Consider the following 14,275-nt stretch of genomic DNA (forward strand, 5'->3'; position numbering starts at 1 on the left):
TTACTGGTAATGAAATAAAAAGAGTAGAAGAGGTTTGATAACACAGAAGAAAAAAACTGCAATTCAGATAAACCACTCACTACACTTAATTATGAACACTGATAAATAGAAGAGAGTTTTCCAGTTTTGTAAAATATAAATCAGTGTTGTATACAGTATATGTTGTACAAATCACAGCTGCGAAATATATCTGTGTGAAAATGTGCCTGTGCTGGAATAAAAGATCAGCTGCCGACAGTCCTGTTGGGAACATCAGTGCTCTATTGAGTTACCATTGTGAAAGGGTGAGATCATCACAGACACAAAGGCCACTTCAGAACTCAAACCACTTATTAGCCACAGTAAAGCTAAGTCAGCCATTTTGTGTCAATGTGGCACATTAGTCAACCATTTTGTGCCTGTGTGAAATGATAGTTTCCATTTAACATCTACATGGAAAAACCACACTGAAAGCCTTTCTCTCCATTTCTCATTCTTTCTCCTCACCACAAAGATGACTCACTGTTCATGCCCAATCTCAAGATAGGCTATCATCTGTATATTATGGAACTGATTATACGATGGCAGGGCATCAAACGCTTAATATTTTGAAATCTACAACACACAAACCATATATAGAGAGAGAGAGTTAGAGAATGTCTAATTAGAAAATGTTTATGATTGGCCTACGTCACATATGTAAGTGGTGGCAAAAACACCGGCGCTAACATTAAACCCAATGTGGAGATAGCTGGCCCAACAGTCCTCTAAATGTTAGCTATTACCTTTAAATTGTCTAGATCAGCTAAATGAAGTTTTGTGCTGCCCTGTTGGCTGTCAAAATCGCAAAGGCAAAAACCGAGGGCTTCACTTTTATCGGATTCCATAGCAGAGCTGTTTGAGGAGATAAATTCCAACTCAAAGTTTTGCAGCGAACATTTTATTACAGGTATGTTATTTACTCATATCATTATAATAATGGTATAGCTAAGAATATTTATTTATTTATCATGGCTTTGTGTTGTACATTCATTAATCAATTACTATAATTAGCTCTGTTACTAGCAATAGTGTTCCCAAACCTAAAGGCATATTTTATTATATATTATCTTTTAAATGCATATTTAAAGGAGCTAGCTAGCACCAGCTGTCTAATCTGTCAAATCTAACATAATATTCTACCGGCATTGCAATGTTTGTAAACAATGGGATTGGTCTATAGTAGGAAAAGAGCACAAATTGCTGTTAATTTAAAACTTACATTAGTGAAACAACAATGATAGTGATCCGAAGTGTCTTGCTCATAAAAAATAAAAAATAAAAACCTTGTTGGACAAGTTTAACTGCACTTTCAAAATTACGTGACTACCCTGTAAGACCAGCTCGGACCAGCCTCGTAACTATGCCAGGTTTAGACTGATTTGTGTTGGTTTGTTGCTGGTGGATCTGGTGGATCTATACAGCAGCACTGTCCACCCGCAAAATTTGGTTATGGTCTTGATCGTGGAAGTTTTTCTGGTTAAGCTAGCTTGAACACCAGCATCCCGTGGTAGAAAACGTTTCAGCAGGTTGGGAAGGTACCAACAGGCCATGATCTCCAATGAAACAACAAAGCTTTGCTATGTGTGACTGTCACTGACTGCAGGTCAGCAGAGCCTTCCATCTGGCCTATAAAAGCACAACAATTCTGAGTTCCCCAGGTGTTTTTGCTAATGAAACTGTTAATGATAATGTGGCCTTTATATGATTTTTTGAGCTTCAAAGTTCTGGTCTCATTCACTTGCATTGTATGGATCTGCAGAGCTGAGATATTCTTCTAAATGTCTTTGCTTGTGTTCTGCAGAAGAAAGAAAGTCATAAACATCTGAGATGGCATGAGAGTGAGTAAATGATAAGAGAATTGTAATTTTTAGGTGAACTATCCCTTTAACTCTAAGTTTGCAGACCTGAAATGGACATTTCATAGACAGTAATTACACGCCCCACATCTTTAAAAGTCATTTTAGAAACTATGCTTTGACAAGCGCTTACGCAGGTGCAAAATGGGAAACGCAGTCTGGGGAAGGTTGAGGTTATTATTAGCATGTTGTCATGGAGATCCACAAGATTTTCCAGAGAGTCCCAGAGTTCCTTTTACACGCACTTTTACTAAAAATGTGCTTCTGCCTTTTACCATAATTTTAGTTACTCACAGTCTAAACAAAAGCAAGAAAGGGATTCAAAAGTAGGATCCACCAATGGTGGGTGACTAGGCGACTAGGAACCGGAGTTACTGAGATAACTTTCCTGCTTTATCATCATTGTGCATGTAATAAGTGTGCTTGAGTCACTTTAAAGGCAGAGTGGCCATTTGATTGCAAGTAACAGGAACTGTCCAGTTGGTGGGGTTTTGTTAGATGTGGTTGTGAGATATTTTCAGTGAAAACTCTCAGGTGGAAAAACAAGAGAAGCAAGAGACTGAAGTGAAAATCTCCATTTGCTCTCCATTTAATATCACTGTTGTCTAGAAGAAACAATTAAAGAGATGTAAAAAGAGATTTCACTAGTGATTTTTTTCATTCTTATGGATTATCAGGTTTTTTGTTTTTTTGTTTTTTTTTTCAGTCAGAAATGGGAGCATACTGCAAATCTCAGCCTGGGACCAGAAATGATACTGTTAACCTGAGAAGAGTTGAGACTAGTGAGTGAGTGTATTTGGGGGGAGGGGGTTTAGGGGGGGTTAAATGACTGTTTCTACATTGCTGCCCACATGGTAGTTTATGTATATCCTCTGTGCATTTGCTCACATGCTGACTCAAATAGCCAAAAACTCTCTGTGTCCAGGTGTAATTCGCATTTTGCCTGTTTTTTGCCCTGTAATATTAAATGACTCGTTTTGGCCCAACCAGCATTCAGCCACATTAGTAGTCTGGATTGCATTTAAAGGCCACTGGAACATTGATAATCCAAAGAAAACTATGTGTGAGCTCGGCATGTATTAGTCTTGTAGCGCTTAACCTGAACGAGAACCTCTCTCTTTGCTTTGGCCCATGACCAGAGCAGACTGGAGTGGAAAGGAAGACATGTGAGATTAAAAAAATGGTGTGACTAAATGTGTGATGAGCTGAGACATGAAAACAAATAATTTTTCTGGAGTTTCAGGCCATCTCTGCTTTTTGGAACAGTAATGATGGGAAATTCAACTGATCATAGAGAAGCTTGGATTGAGCTTTCACTTCAACAGCTCTCTGTTCACTTCATTGTTGACTTTACTGCACTAAAATAATAATAAAAAAATGTTAACCTAAAATGTGCTTCAAGTGGTAACATCCAATTAACAAACTGGTTTTATTCAAGTGAAAAATATTATTTAACATCACTGAATCTACATGAATACATTAGGTTACACCAGCTACGTTTCTTGACATTTCAACTCCACTGTGCCACAAGCCAAAATACACTTATATTTAATATAAATTCTTTGAAAACAAATCTTACTTGCTTACAGTTTTTCTTATTATATAAATTTTATTCATCGTAAGGATATTTCGATTTTCCTTTTTTTTTTTTTTACATGATTTTTTGCAGTGTTGAAATTGGGTGAATTTGTGTCCGCATGCACATATGGATTCATTTTCTGTCCCTAACCACATTTCCCCCCCTCTCTCTCTCTCTCTCTCTCTCTATCTCTCTCTCTCTCTCTCTCTCTCTCTCTCTCTCTCTTCCTTCTCTCTCTCTGAAAGGAAAAACACTTTCCTTCTTTCCTGTTTCTGAAGTTTGGGCTTCTGCTGACAGAGTAATGCTTTCCCAAGAGGCACCAATAAACCAATAAAGGGAGCAAGAAGGAGGAAGAAAGACAGTGTGAAGGACAAAAGATTAGGAAGAAAAGACAGAATAATCTGGACTACTCCTCTCTAAATTCATTCCCCATGTGCTGTCCATTTTCTGAAAGAGGGAAACTGTCTTTGGTGATATATACAGTATAAGCTCATTTCTTACTTATCTAGTCAAGGCATGAGAATATGTGGGAACATCAGAGAGTGTGTGTTTTTGGGTTGTGAAGTTTGACAGCACTGACCTACTTCAAACCTCTCAACATGTGTCAGTGACAAAGAAGAAATTGCAGTAACTGCTAACAGGGATGCAAGTACACACAAGTTCTCGCTAACACTCATACACACAGAGTCTCCCTGGGGACTTTGCAGTGCCTGATCCTTTCCCAGAACTTGAACTGCAACTTACTCATGGCATTCAAGCCAATGCCCTCTCTCCCCCTCTTTCTATCTCCCACTCTTTTTCTTACTTTTTGCCTCTTTTTCTGCATGCCCCCTTTTTTATACTCTTTCAAATTGCCCTGTTAGATAGAGTAAGCTGTCTAAACATTAGAGACCGGTTCGAATGTTCTTCATTAAATTCTCTCTCACGGTCTATAGCTCTCTCTTTACACATGATGTCACTCAGAATCACTGCCACTCTCTCAAACTGGGGCAAACTCTTTAGCAGCTGGGAGTAAACCAGCCTTCTGATTGCATGCTCTCAGATGTCTGAACGGTATCAGAAACACCATGATCAGAAATTAACCAGGGCATGGGGAAAATGTGCCATCAAAAGTGACAAAAAATATACCAGATGTTTACAGTGTAGTGATGTTTTTATTTTATTTTTTTTGCTGTTGTCTGTTATCTAACATTTGATATATTGTATGTCCTAATATTCTATTTAGTTAATAGTGTAGTGTCTCTGGAGACATTGTGGTGACCTGTAACTGTCAGATTAGTTCTGTTTTAGCATCTGTATCCAGTGTTAATCTCATCATCAACGAAATCACTGACAAAAACGTTTGTTGACGAAGAGTTTTTTTTATTTCGTCAACGATAAGGAATACGAGATGAAAAAGACTCATCATGGCGATAATTAAACTATTTAATTCAGTGCCGTTTCTGAGCATATGGGACCCTAAGCGAAATCCTACATCATCCACTGCCCAAACGAGGCTTATTAAATTGCACCTCACCTCTCTCCTGCCCACTCCCATTGTGAGCCTGGCTGAAGGGCGGCCCTCAGAGGCAGGGCGATGATGATGAGAGGGAGGGGCGGGTCATTCCGCCACAATGATAAACAGCAGACATCTGTAAAATCTAACACTGAGAGTCGCCAATTGTGTAAACGGAGTGATTATTTGCACTAGGTGTAAATAGCACCTGCCACACAGCGCAGCTATTTGCATTCCAAAAGTCTGGTGGAAAAACAGAAATTGCAGACAAACTGCACCCCTAGTGTTGCTGTAGTGGTGTAGGGTTTACTGTAATGCCACTCTAGATGTGGTTTTTATGAGCCAATGACCTGAGTTCAAATTTGCATTTTGTCCCACTTTTTCCCATTCTGTTTCCTGTCTCCACTCTTAATATTTCCTTTAATACTATTTATATTAATTTAAAAAAATTAATATAAAGATAAATTTCCTCGCAGTGATTTTGTCACGGTGAAGGTCTGGGAGTATTGTATTCTCCATTGTATTAGAGAATATTGTGGTAACCATGTTTTTGGCAGAAGCCATAGTTTTAATGCAATTAACCATGGTGTTACTACAGTAATATGATGTTAATATAGTAACCATGTTTAATTTTTTGGTTACTATGATTTTCTTTTTACAAAATACCATGGTGATGGTTACTGTAGTAAAATAATGGATTATGTTAGGAAAGGTTAGGGTTAGGTTTAAGGCCTCAGCACACTTATGGAGAAGTTCTTATTCGTTCTTCATTCAGAGGTAAAAAGAAGTTTGAAACAGCTGAGCAGTGACATGCTGTTAGCAAACATTCAGATACTGGCCGTGCTGCTGAGGAGGCTTTAGAATAACATTTAAATATGAGTTACTACATGTAAAACATCAACTAATATGACAAAATCAGTAACTTCATGCCTCATACTATGAGTAGAATTCACACAAGATCAGTAAAAGAAGCCGTTTCGATGACGGTTTAATGTAATATATATGCAGTAGATAATGTGTAATTTGTCTTGTTTACATTCTGAATTCATGGAGCTAATGCGCTAACACGCTATTTGTGGCCATAATATGTGCCGATTACACTCTATTATTGTAATTTATGATGACACTGATACTACTGCAAAAAGTGGGTGTATAAATGAGTGTTAATGGGCAGAATAGAGACAAATGAAAGATGATAGGCATACCTTACTTTGGGCAGATGTGTGAATGGCTTTTGCTGCCGAAATCACATGAGTGAAGCAGCATATAAAACAAAAGAGTAAATGGACACTTAAGAGTATTTGAGTAGATTTGATTCCTTTTGTAGACTACTTAAACAACCCCCAAAAAAACTGGCATGACATGGTCTTGGAAAATGTCTCTAGCGAAAGATCATACAGACATTTGCACTAGCTTGCTAATAACTGCACGCTGGTGTGTTGACTGATCTTAACTGACTGAATATGAATTAGCTGACAGTCTCAAAGTAGCAGGAGCTCCAGGTCACACCTACCGATGATGTTGACCATTGGCAGCAGGTGTTTAACAGCAGGTAAGATGTTTTCCTAAACTAAACTAAATCAAAAGCACCGTCTTTTTGGACAGATTTTGTTCTAAATGGCGTCACACCCATTCGTTTTTGTAGGAAGTACGCTGGGGCCTTTAGGGGTAGGAGTTGGTGTAGGGTGTGAATGTTTAGAATACAAAAATTGGACATGTGAAGGTAAAAAAAATGCCCCTGAAGTTAAATTCCAGGTGAAAAAGATGTTCCTTAATAAAAGTACATTTCTGACACTGGTGGGATCTGTTTTGGCTACAAAGATCAGGATAAGACACGAGCAGTGCGCATTCTTTAGAAACACTGGATCAGATTAAACTTGCAGTCTGGGCTTGCATGTGCTGTATGTCTCTGAAAACCATAGGTTTAAGAGCCTGAGTGATTTTGAGGTTTGGATTGTTAGCCAAAATCATGCTGCCTGGTGTCTATCAGCCTGATTTGACAGGTATTCTATGAGTCTGCACAGTGCAATGTGATTCAAACCTTTGGAGTTTAAGTGTGCGAGGGTTTAACATTATCCCAAGAAACCTTATAAGGATTGCATTTATGGGGTCATTAATGTTCTTCTTTGGCTCTCCTTTCCAAAGATTGTGTCCTCAGAATATAACAGAGCCAGGTACATTTCAGAAATATGGATGCCAAGTTTGAATTTCTGTAAACTTTAACTTGGCCAGATCTATTTATTGTGTTGATGAAACACTCTCTATGTGTTTGGAGTTTGTTTCTGATGTAGCACCGATTGTAATTGTATCGTAATTACAAAGTCTGTCGTGTTTGGTGTGTCACAGTTCGTATTCAGGCTTGAACCTCCTAAAGTCTAAACAATCAGGATAAAACATTTAAAAACCACAATGAAGCAGCTTTCTTTGTAAAAAAAAAAATACATTATACAGCTGTTCAGTCTGTCCAACTCAGTCTACAAACCACACAGATGTTTGGTCTGTGGTGGGCTAAACATGCAAAGTGCCTGCTGAGAGAATAATGGTCATTAAAACTATTTTGTCAAGCAGCTTTCTGGAGCATTGCTTGAGCCCTGCAGTCTCTGTGTCAATGTGTGAGTGCTTAACTTTCAGCATGATGAAGACAGTACAACATCTGTCCCTTGGGTCAGGTAAACTAACTAACTCTCTCTCTCTCTCTCTCTCTCTCTCTCTCTCTTTCTCTCTCTTTCTCTCTCTCTCTCTCTCTGTAAGTATTTATAACCTCCCCTGTCATTCACATCCTCATCCTTTTTTACCTTTTGGCTGTTTCCAATTTAGTCAGCCTAAAATTGGAATCAAGTACAGCAAAAGGATAGTTTTAAAGGTAAATCCTGCTGTATATAAACCTGAATATTGTCATAGCTACCTGCCAGGCTAGATAGAGGCCAGGATTTATTCTAGAAGGATATATAATGGCAGTTTGTATACTTAAAAGTTCTTACCGGTGGATCAATCTTTATGAGGGCGATGTCCGCCTTTTCGTCAACATCTTTGATCTTTGCATCATATGAGGCTCCATTTTTAAGTTCCACCTTTACCCGGTTTTTATTGGCTACCACGTGGGCGTTTGTCACGATGAGACCGTCTTCAGACACCACAAACCCTGACCCACTCGCCACTGCCATCTCTCGCTTTGAATACACCATCCTAAAAGAGAGAGACAAAGAGCATGTAAAAGAAAGGGAGATGGAAACAGAGGTAAAGAAAGATACATTTTGCCATCATCAAGTAAAGGCCTTGAATATAAAACAAATACCCCTCTGTCTATCACTCATTTTAAAGCACAAGTCAACACCAAGCAACACTTTTTCCATCCCTGCTGAAAATAAAAACAGTTTAAACCAGCTCAAGGTGGTTTGCTGGTCATAGCTAGTTTTCGGCTGGTCAATATGGTCTCCCAGCCTGCCCAAGCTGGTGTTTAGCTGGTTTAACTCGTTACCCAGCTGGTCTCCAAGCCTAAATCCCCAGCCCCCTCTAAAACCAGCAAAACAGACCAGCCTAACAAGTTTGGCCAGTCTGGGAGACCAGGTAGCCACCTTTAACCTTAGAATGCATATTTAACCCAAGCCCCCTAAAATGCATATGTATGTGGGTCGAAAAAGACCCAAGTGAAATCTAGATGCTTATTCTTAATAAAACTACTTATTTTTTCAAAGAACATTATTAATATAATAATTGATAATTTTATAAATAATTTACATTTATAAATGGTTAAAGTCATTCAGTTCACGTGGTCAAAGCCAACTTAAAGGCATAGTTCATTTAAAAATGAAACGTTTCTCATCAGTTACTCACCCTCACGCCATCCCAAATGTGTATGGCTTTCTTTCTTCTGCAGAACACAAACGATGATTTTTAGAAGAATATCTCAGCTCTGTTAGTCCATATAATGAATTGTGACCAAAATTTTGAAGCTCCAAAAAGCACATAAAGGCAACATAAAGTAATCCAAATGACTTCAGCGGTTTAATCAATATCCTCTTAATAAGTGATCTAATCGATTTTGGGTGAGAACATCTCGCCATTGCAGTCTTTAGGCACGATCATGATTTCAAGCTCAATTACACTTCCTGGTACTTGACGCATGCGCCGAGTGCTAGATGGTGCTTGGAAGTGTAATCAAGCTTGAAATCATGATCACCAAGGAGACTGCTGATGTCAAGATTTATAGTGAAAAAAGAGTTTGGAAAAAAGGAGAATTTTGGTCTGTTCTCATCCAAAACTGATTGGATTGCTTCAGAAGACATGGATTAAAACACTGGAGTCTTATGGATTGCATGTATGCTGCCTTTATGTGCTGTTTTTGACCTTAAAAGTGTTGGCCACCATTCACTTATATTGTGTGGACCTACAGAGCTGAGATTTTCTTCTAAAAATCTTTTGTGTTCTGCAGAGGAAAGTCATAAGGTTGGCATAAGGTTAGTAAATGATGAGATAATTTTCATCTTTGGGTGAACTATTCCTTTAACTGAGGAATATCTGGAATGAAAAGACCACTTCATGTAAAAATTATAGTAAAAAAGTAGACGACCATGCAATTTTTGAGCAACGTATGCATTCTAGGGTTAAACTGGGTTTGTTTTCCCAGCAAAGATACTATACACAAGTGAGAAACTTACTTGCGGTACAGTTCAATATGAACCACGGCAGGGGCGATCTTCTCTACAACATCGGCAATGAAATTGTACTTGTATCTCAGGCTGTTTGGGTTGTTATGGACCGCTGAAATAAAAAAGACATGAAATGAAGATGTACAACTGGAGAAATAAACATCAGAGAACAAACATCTGAAAATATCAAATGACATCAACTAAGAGAAGGGAACAAAATATGTGACTACTGTAGTCGTTAACTAAAAAAAGACAAGTGGTGGAATTTTTTGTGTAAATATATATGGGACTTCTGTTGCTCATCCACATACACTTGCTCACACACACACACACACACACACACACACACACACACATACATACACATGCAGACACGTGAGTAGCCAGATCAGAGGAGTCCATAGGAGGACGTGTCTGGAAATGTTGAATGTAGCCCTCTGTAATTTCACCATGAAGGGAAAAGAAGAGATATTCAAGAGATAATCAAAGGAGTTTATTATCATCATTTAAAGGGTCATTATAAACATTCCGATTCATAACATAAAGTGTATGAAAATTGCTCTTTTAATATTCACCCATGGAATGTTTGGTATTCAACGCAGACACAAACACACACAGGATAGCAATCGTCATTTGAGGCAAATCATTGAGACCTCAGTAATGTAGGAGCCCTTTTAATTATAAAGGATCACAGAGACCCCAAGAATACCTGGCTGTTGGAAAGCATGTTCAAGTTCAAGAGATGAAAGTCTCTGTGGCCAGATGGGTTTGTGCTGAGTGAGGGAACATTCAAATGAAAGAGTGGAGTGGTTTAGGAAGGGTTATGCTGTTTGCTCAAGTGTAATTAAAGTCATATCCAGCGTGGCGCTGGCATGCATTCTGACTTGAGTATTCCAATCTAATTATAGTTTTAACACTTGGTCTTCTCAGTTTTTCGGGAAGAAAATGTTCAGAGTTGCCTTCCTCACCCAACCAAACTCTTGACTTTTAGCATCCTGGTGTGAAATGAACCTCAAAGGGCCAGAATACTCTCATTTGAGACCTCACACTATTTTGGACATTGCAGCTACAACTTTCTGACTTGTTTGATATTACAACTTTTGCCTACTTTGTCTGCATGAGTGTCTATGTGTATACTCACTGAGCACTTTATTAGGAACACTATGGTCCTTATAAAGTTCCCGACATGGTCTTCTGCTGTTGTAGCCCATCCGCCTCAAGTTTCGACGTGTTGTGCATTCTGAGATACTATTCTGCTCACTACAATTGTACAGAGTGGTTATCTGAGTTACCTGTTCAGCAGAGTTCTGTCAGCTCTGTCTGGCCATTCTCCGTTGACCTCTCTCTTCAATAAGATGTTTCTGTCCGCAGAACTGCCTCTCACTGGTGTTTTTGATTTTGGCACCATTCTGAGTAATGGCTTACTTGTAATTGTCTTTGCATATTAAGCTGGGATTGGATGTCCCACACGTCACCTTTACAGATCTAAGCTGTTGGCTAAAAGGTTTGGCGTTTGATTCCAGGGCTATTGTTTTTTTCCCTATTGAAAGAGAGACCTATGATTTGGTCAAATGCACAATAGAATGAGACATGCTCACTTTGACTTGGACCACGCTCAGGTACTGAAGCCAAAGAGGATCAAAAAGGTTTCAACAAATCCAGAATGCCTTATTTTTAACAGAAACCTTTCTGGACATTATATGAATTATTAGTGCGTTTAGATTTAACCAGTGCTACTGGCAATGTATTTATTGTTTAAGACTCCATAACCTTTGCTCACAGCAGTGTGGAACAATAAAATGTTAGAATCACTTTGACAGCCCTGAAAGAACCAAAATCATTGTTGGCATTTGCACCTGCATGGTTCTGAATGCCTCCATTTGCTGACTCATTCCATCCTGTGGAATGCTGAACAAAGCAGAACTGGGCACAAGATTCAACCAAACACAGCTAACCAAAAAGGAAACAAACGTTTATTTTATGACTGCAGAATATCCAGTGTGGTGAGACTGACCAGCTCCAGACGAACATTAAAAAAGAGACAACATTCTGTCCAAAATTACATGTTTTGAGAAAAGCGATCAAAACACACACAAAAACCAAAGTAAATATCGTAGTCAAGATGGACAAAATGTTTTTTTCCACATGATGATGTTCAGATGATCATCAGATGGTATATCAGAATAATCCAGTAATGAAAAGCAAAATCCCAGTAAAGTTACATTTTTTTCAAAAAAGTAAGGTTAATTTTCAAAACATGTCAAAAACATGCTCAGCTCTGACCTAAATACATAAAAAGCTACGTTTATTCTACACAAATCTGAGGCCTTTGTGTTATTACTGAAACAGTGCCAGATTACAACATATGGTCTGAGTGAGCAAGTGAATGAAATTACATTTGTCCTAGAGATCCTGGATTTCACTGCATGGGGAAATCTGAACTTCTTACTTTTCCTAAACATTTTTCATATCATGTGACAGTCATGGAAATAATTTGTGTTTAAAATGAATTGTGAATATGTGGATGGGAAATATAAAAATGTAAGGTTGTATTGGGTAATACTATTGCACTGATGATGCTCTTGTGACTGATGTATTGTAAATGCTAAGTGTAAATCCATGTTATCATTATGGTGCATATCTGTTCTATTCTATTCTATTCTATTCTATTCTATTCTAATTTGCATCAGCCCTGTTCATGTGGCAATACATTAAGGTTTTATTCTATTCTATTCTATTCTATTCTATTCTATTCTACTCTATTCTATTCTATTCTATTCTATTATTTTCCACCAGCCCTGTTCATGTAGCAATAATGATTCTATTCTGTTCTAATTTCCACCAGCCCTGTTCATGTAGCAATAATGATTCTATTCTATTCTAATTTCCACCAGCCCTGTTCATGTGGCAATAATGATTTATTCTATTCTATTCTATTCTATTCTATTCTATTCTCATTTCCACCAGCCCTGTTTTTGTGGCAATAAATGAAAATGTTACTATCTGTTCTATTCTATTCTATTCTATTCTATTCTATTCTATTCTATTTTATTCTAATTTCCACCAGCCCTGTTCATGTGGCAATAAATAAAGATTCTATTCTATTCTAATTTCCACCAACTTTGTTCATGTGGCAATAAATGAAAATTGTATTCTCTATTATATTCTATTCAAATTTCCACCAGCCCTGTTCTTGTGGCAATAAATGAAAATGTTATTCTCTATTCTATTCTATTCTATTCTATTCTAATTTACATCAGCCCTGTTCATGTAGCAATAATGATTGTATTGTATTGTATTGTATTCTAATATCCACCAGCCCTGTTCATGTGGCAATAAATTAAGGTTCTGTTCTATTCTAATATCCACCAACCCTGTTCATATGGCAATAAATAAAGATTCTATTCTATTCAAATTTCCACCAGCCCTGTTCATGTGGCAATACATAAAGATTCTATTCTATTCTATTCTATTTTTAATTTCCACTAGCCCAGTTAATGTAAAGATTATATTCTGTTCTAATAAAAGAACCAGCTTCTTCTACGTTCCAACTAAGGGAGCTCACTCACGGCAAGAACATAGAACCGGGTGAGGGATTGAAACCTTGTCAACATGAACAGGTCATGCCTGTGGCTCAGAGTTGTAGTTGTGGTGTCCAGTTACAGGTGTGTTAGCTTCTGTCTGAGGCCTCTCTGCAGGGTTTGTAAAAGTGTCAAGCTCTAAGAGTGTGTTTATTTGAGTTCAGTCAGGGCCTATAGAGGTGAGCAGAGAGCAAGAAGACGGCCCTTACTGTGGGAAAGTCCTACTGGCCCTATGTTAAACAAGAGGAGTGCATAGATTAAAGGAGAGGTGACTGGAGGGGAGAGGGGGTGGAGAATATATTTTTTTAGGGATGCACCAACATAAAAAATGTTGGCTGATAACAATTCCGGTTTGAACAAAAAACTATAGGTTGATACTGATACAAATATTTTGCCACTTACCTTACCTTGTCATCAGATCACTGTTTTACTTTGGAATTATGCTTTAAAAATGTACAAAGAAGTACAAAATATTTTTACTGTTCTAACAATAAATAATTTCCATTGAACATGGGTTATTGAACACATGACAGGCCAAAATTTTAAAGAGAGCCAAAATGAAATAGAAAATAAAAAGATACAAAAAATAACTAAATATGATATGATGATTGGTATAAAAATAAGGTTATTTTGTACTTCTAAAAGATTTTTGCACTTCTGTTTTTGCTGTTCTACGCAACATAACTTACATTTTACATCTATGCACTGTATGTGAAAGAGCATTAAAAATTCATACTATGCATAACTTTAGCCTTTTAAGGTTTAGTAATTGTGCCAAATTGGCCAAATTGCTATTTCAATCTTAATTCAGTCAATCATGCAGCATTTATGGATATCATACCGATGTCTCAGAAGTCGAAGTCTGCTGGTTTCAAAGCGTTTTGGATGGTGTCTCTCATCAGGTAGCCTATAGGTATGTGCCCCTTTCACAACTGTTACATCCGTTTATGGTGTTTTTTCCACATTAACATGAGAATGAGAAAGAATAAAAATGTAATATTACATGTTCTTAGAAGTGTCAACCCATTGTGCCAAATTGTGGCTAATTTCTAATAAAACAAACAAAATTTTTTTTATTATTAATAAACCATCCG

General features: G+C 37.7%; 1 protein-coding gene across 1 annotated transcript in view; it reads right to left on the reverse strand.

Annotated features, from left to right (window-relative positions):
- The window catches only part of LOC127455453 (serine protease HTRA1A), a 33,171-nt gene that overhangs the window by 9,360 nt on the left and 9,536 nt on the right, over positions 1–14,275 (reverse strand). The window contains exons 2-3 of the mRNA XM_051723369.1: positions 9,610–9,712; positions 7,933–8,137 (exon numbers count right to left, since the gene is read on the reverse strand). Of these exons, the coding sequence (XP_051579329.1) occupies positions 7,933–8,137; positions 9,610–9,712 (308 nt within the window). The remainder of the gene's footprint in view (positions 1–7,932; positions 8,138–9,609; positions 9,713–14,275) is intronic.

Source organism: Myxocyprinus asiaticus, chromosome 17 (assembly GCF_019703515.2).
Source record: "Myxocyprinus asiaticus isolate MX2 ecotype Aquarium Trade chromosome 17, UBuf_Myxa_2, whole genome shotgun sequence".
NCBI classification, from domain to species: domain Eukaryota; kingdom Metazoa; phylum Chordata; class Actinopteri; order Cypriniformes; family Catostomidae; genus Myxocyprinus; species Myxocyprinus asiaticus.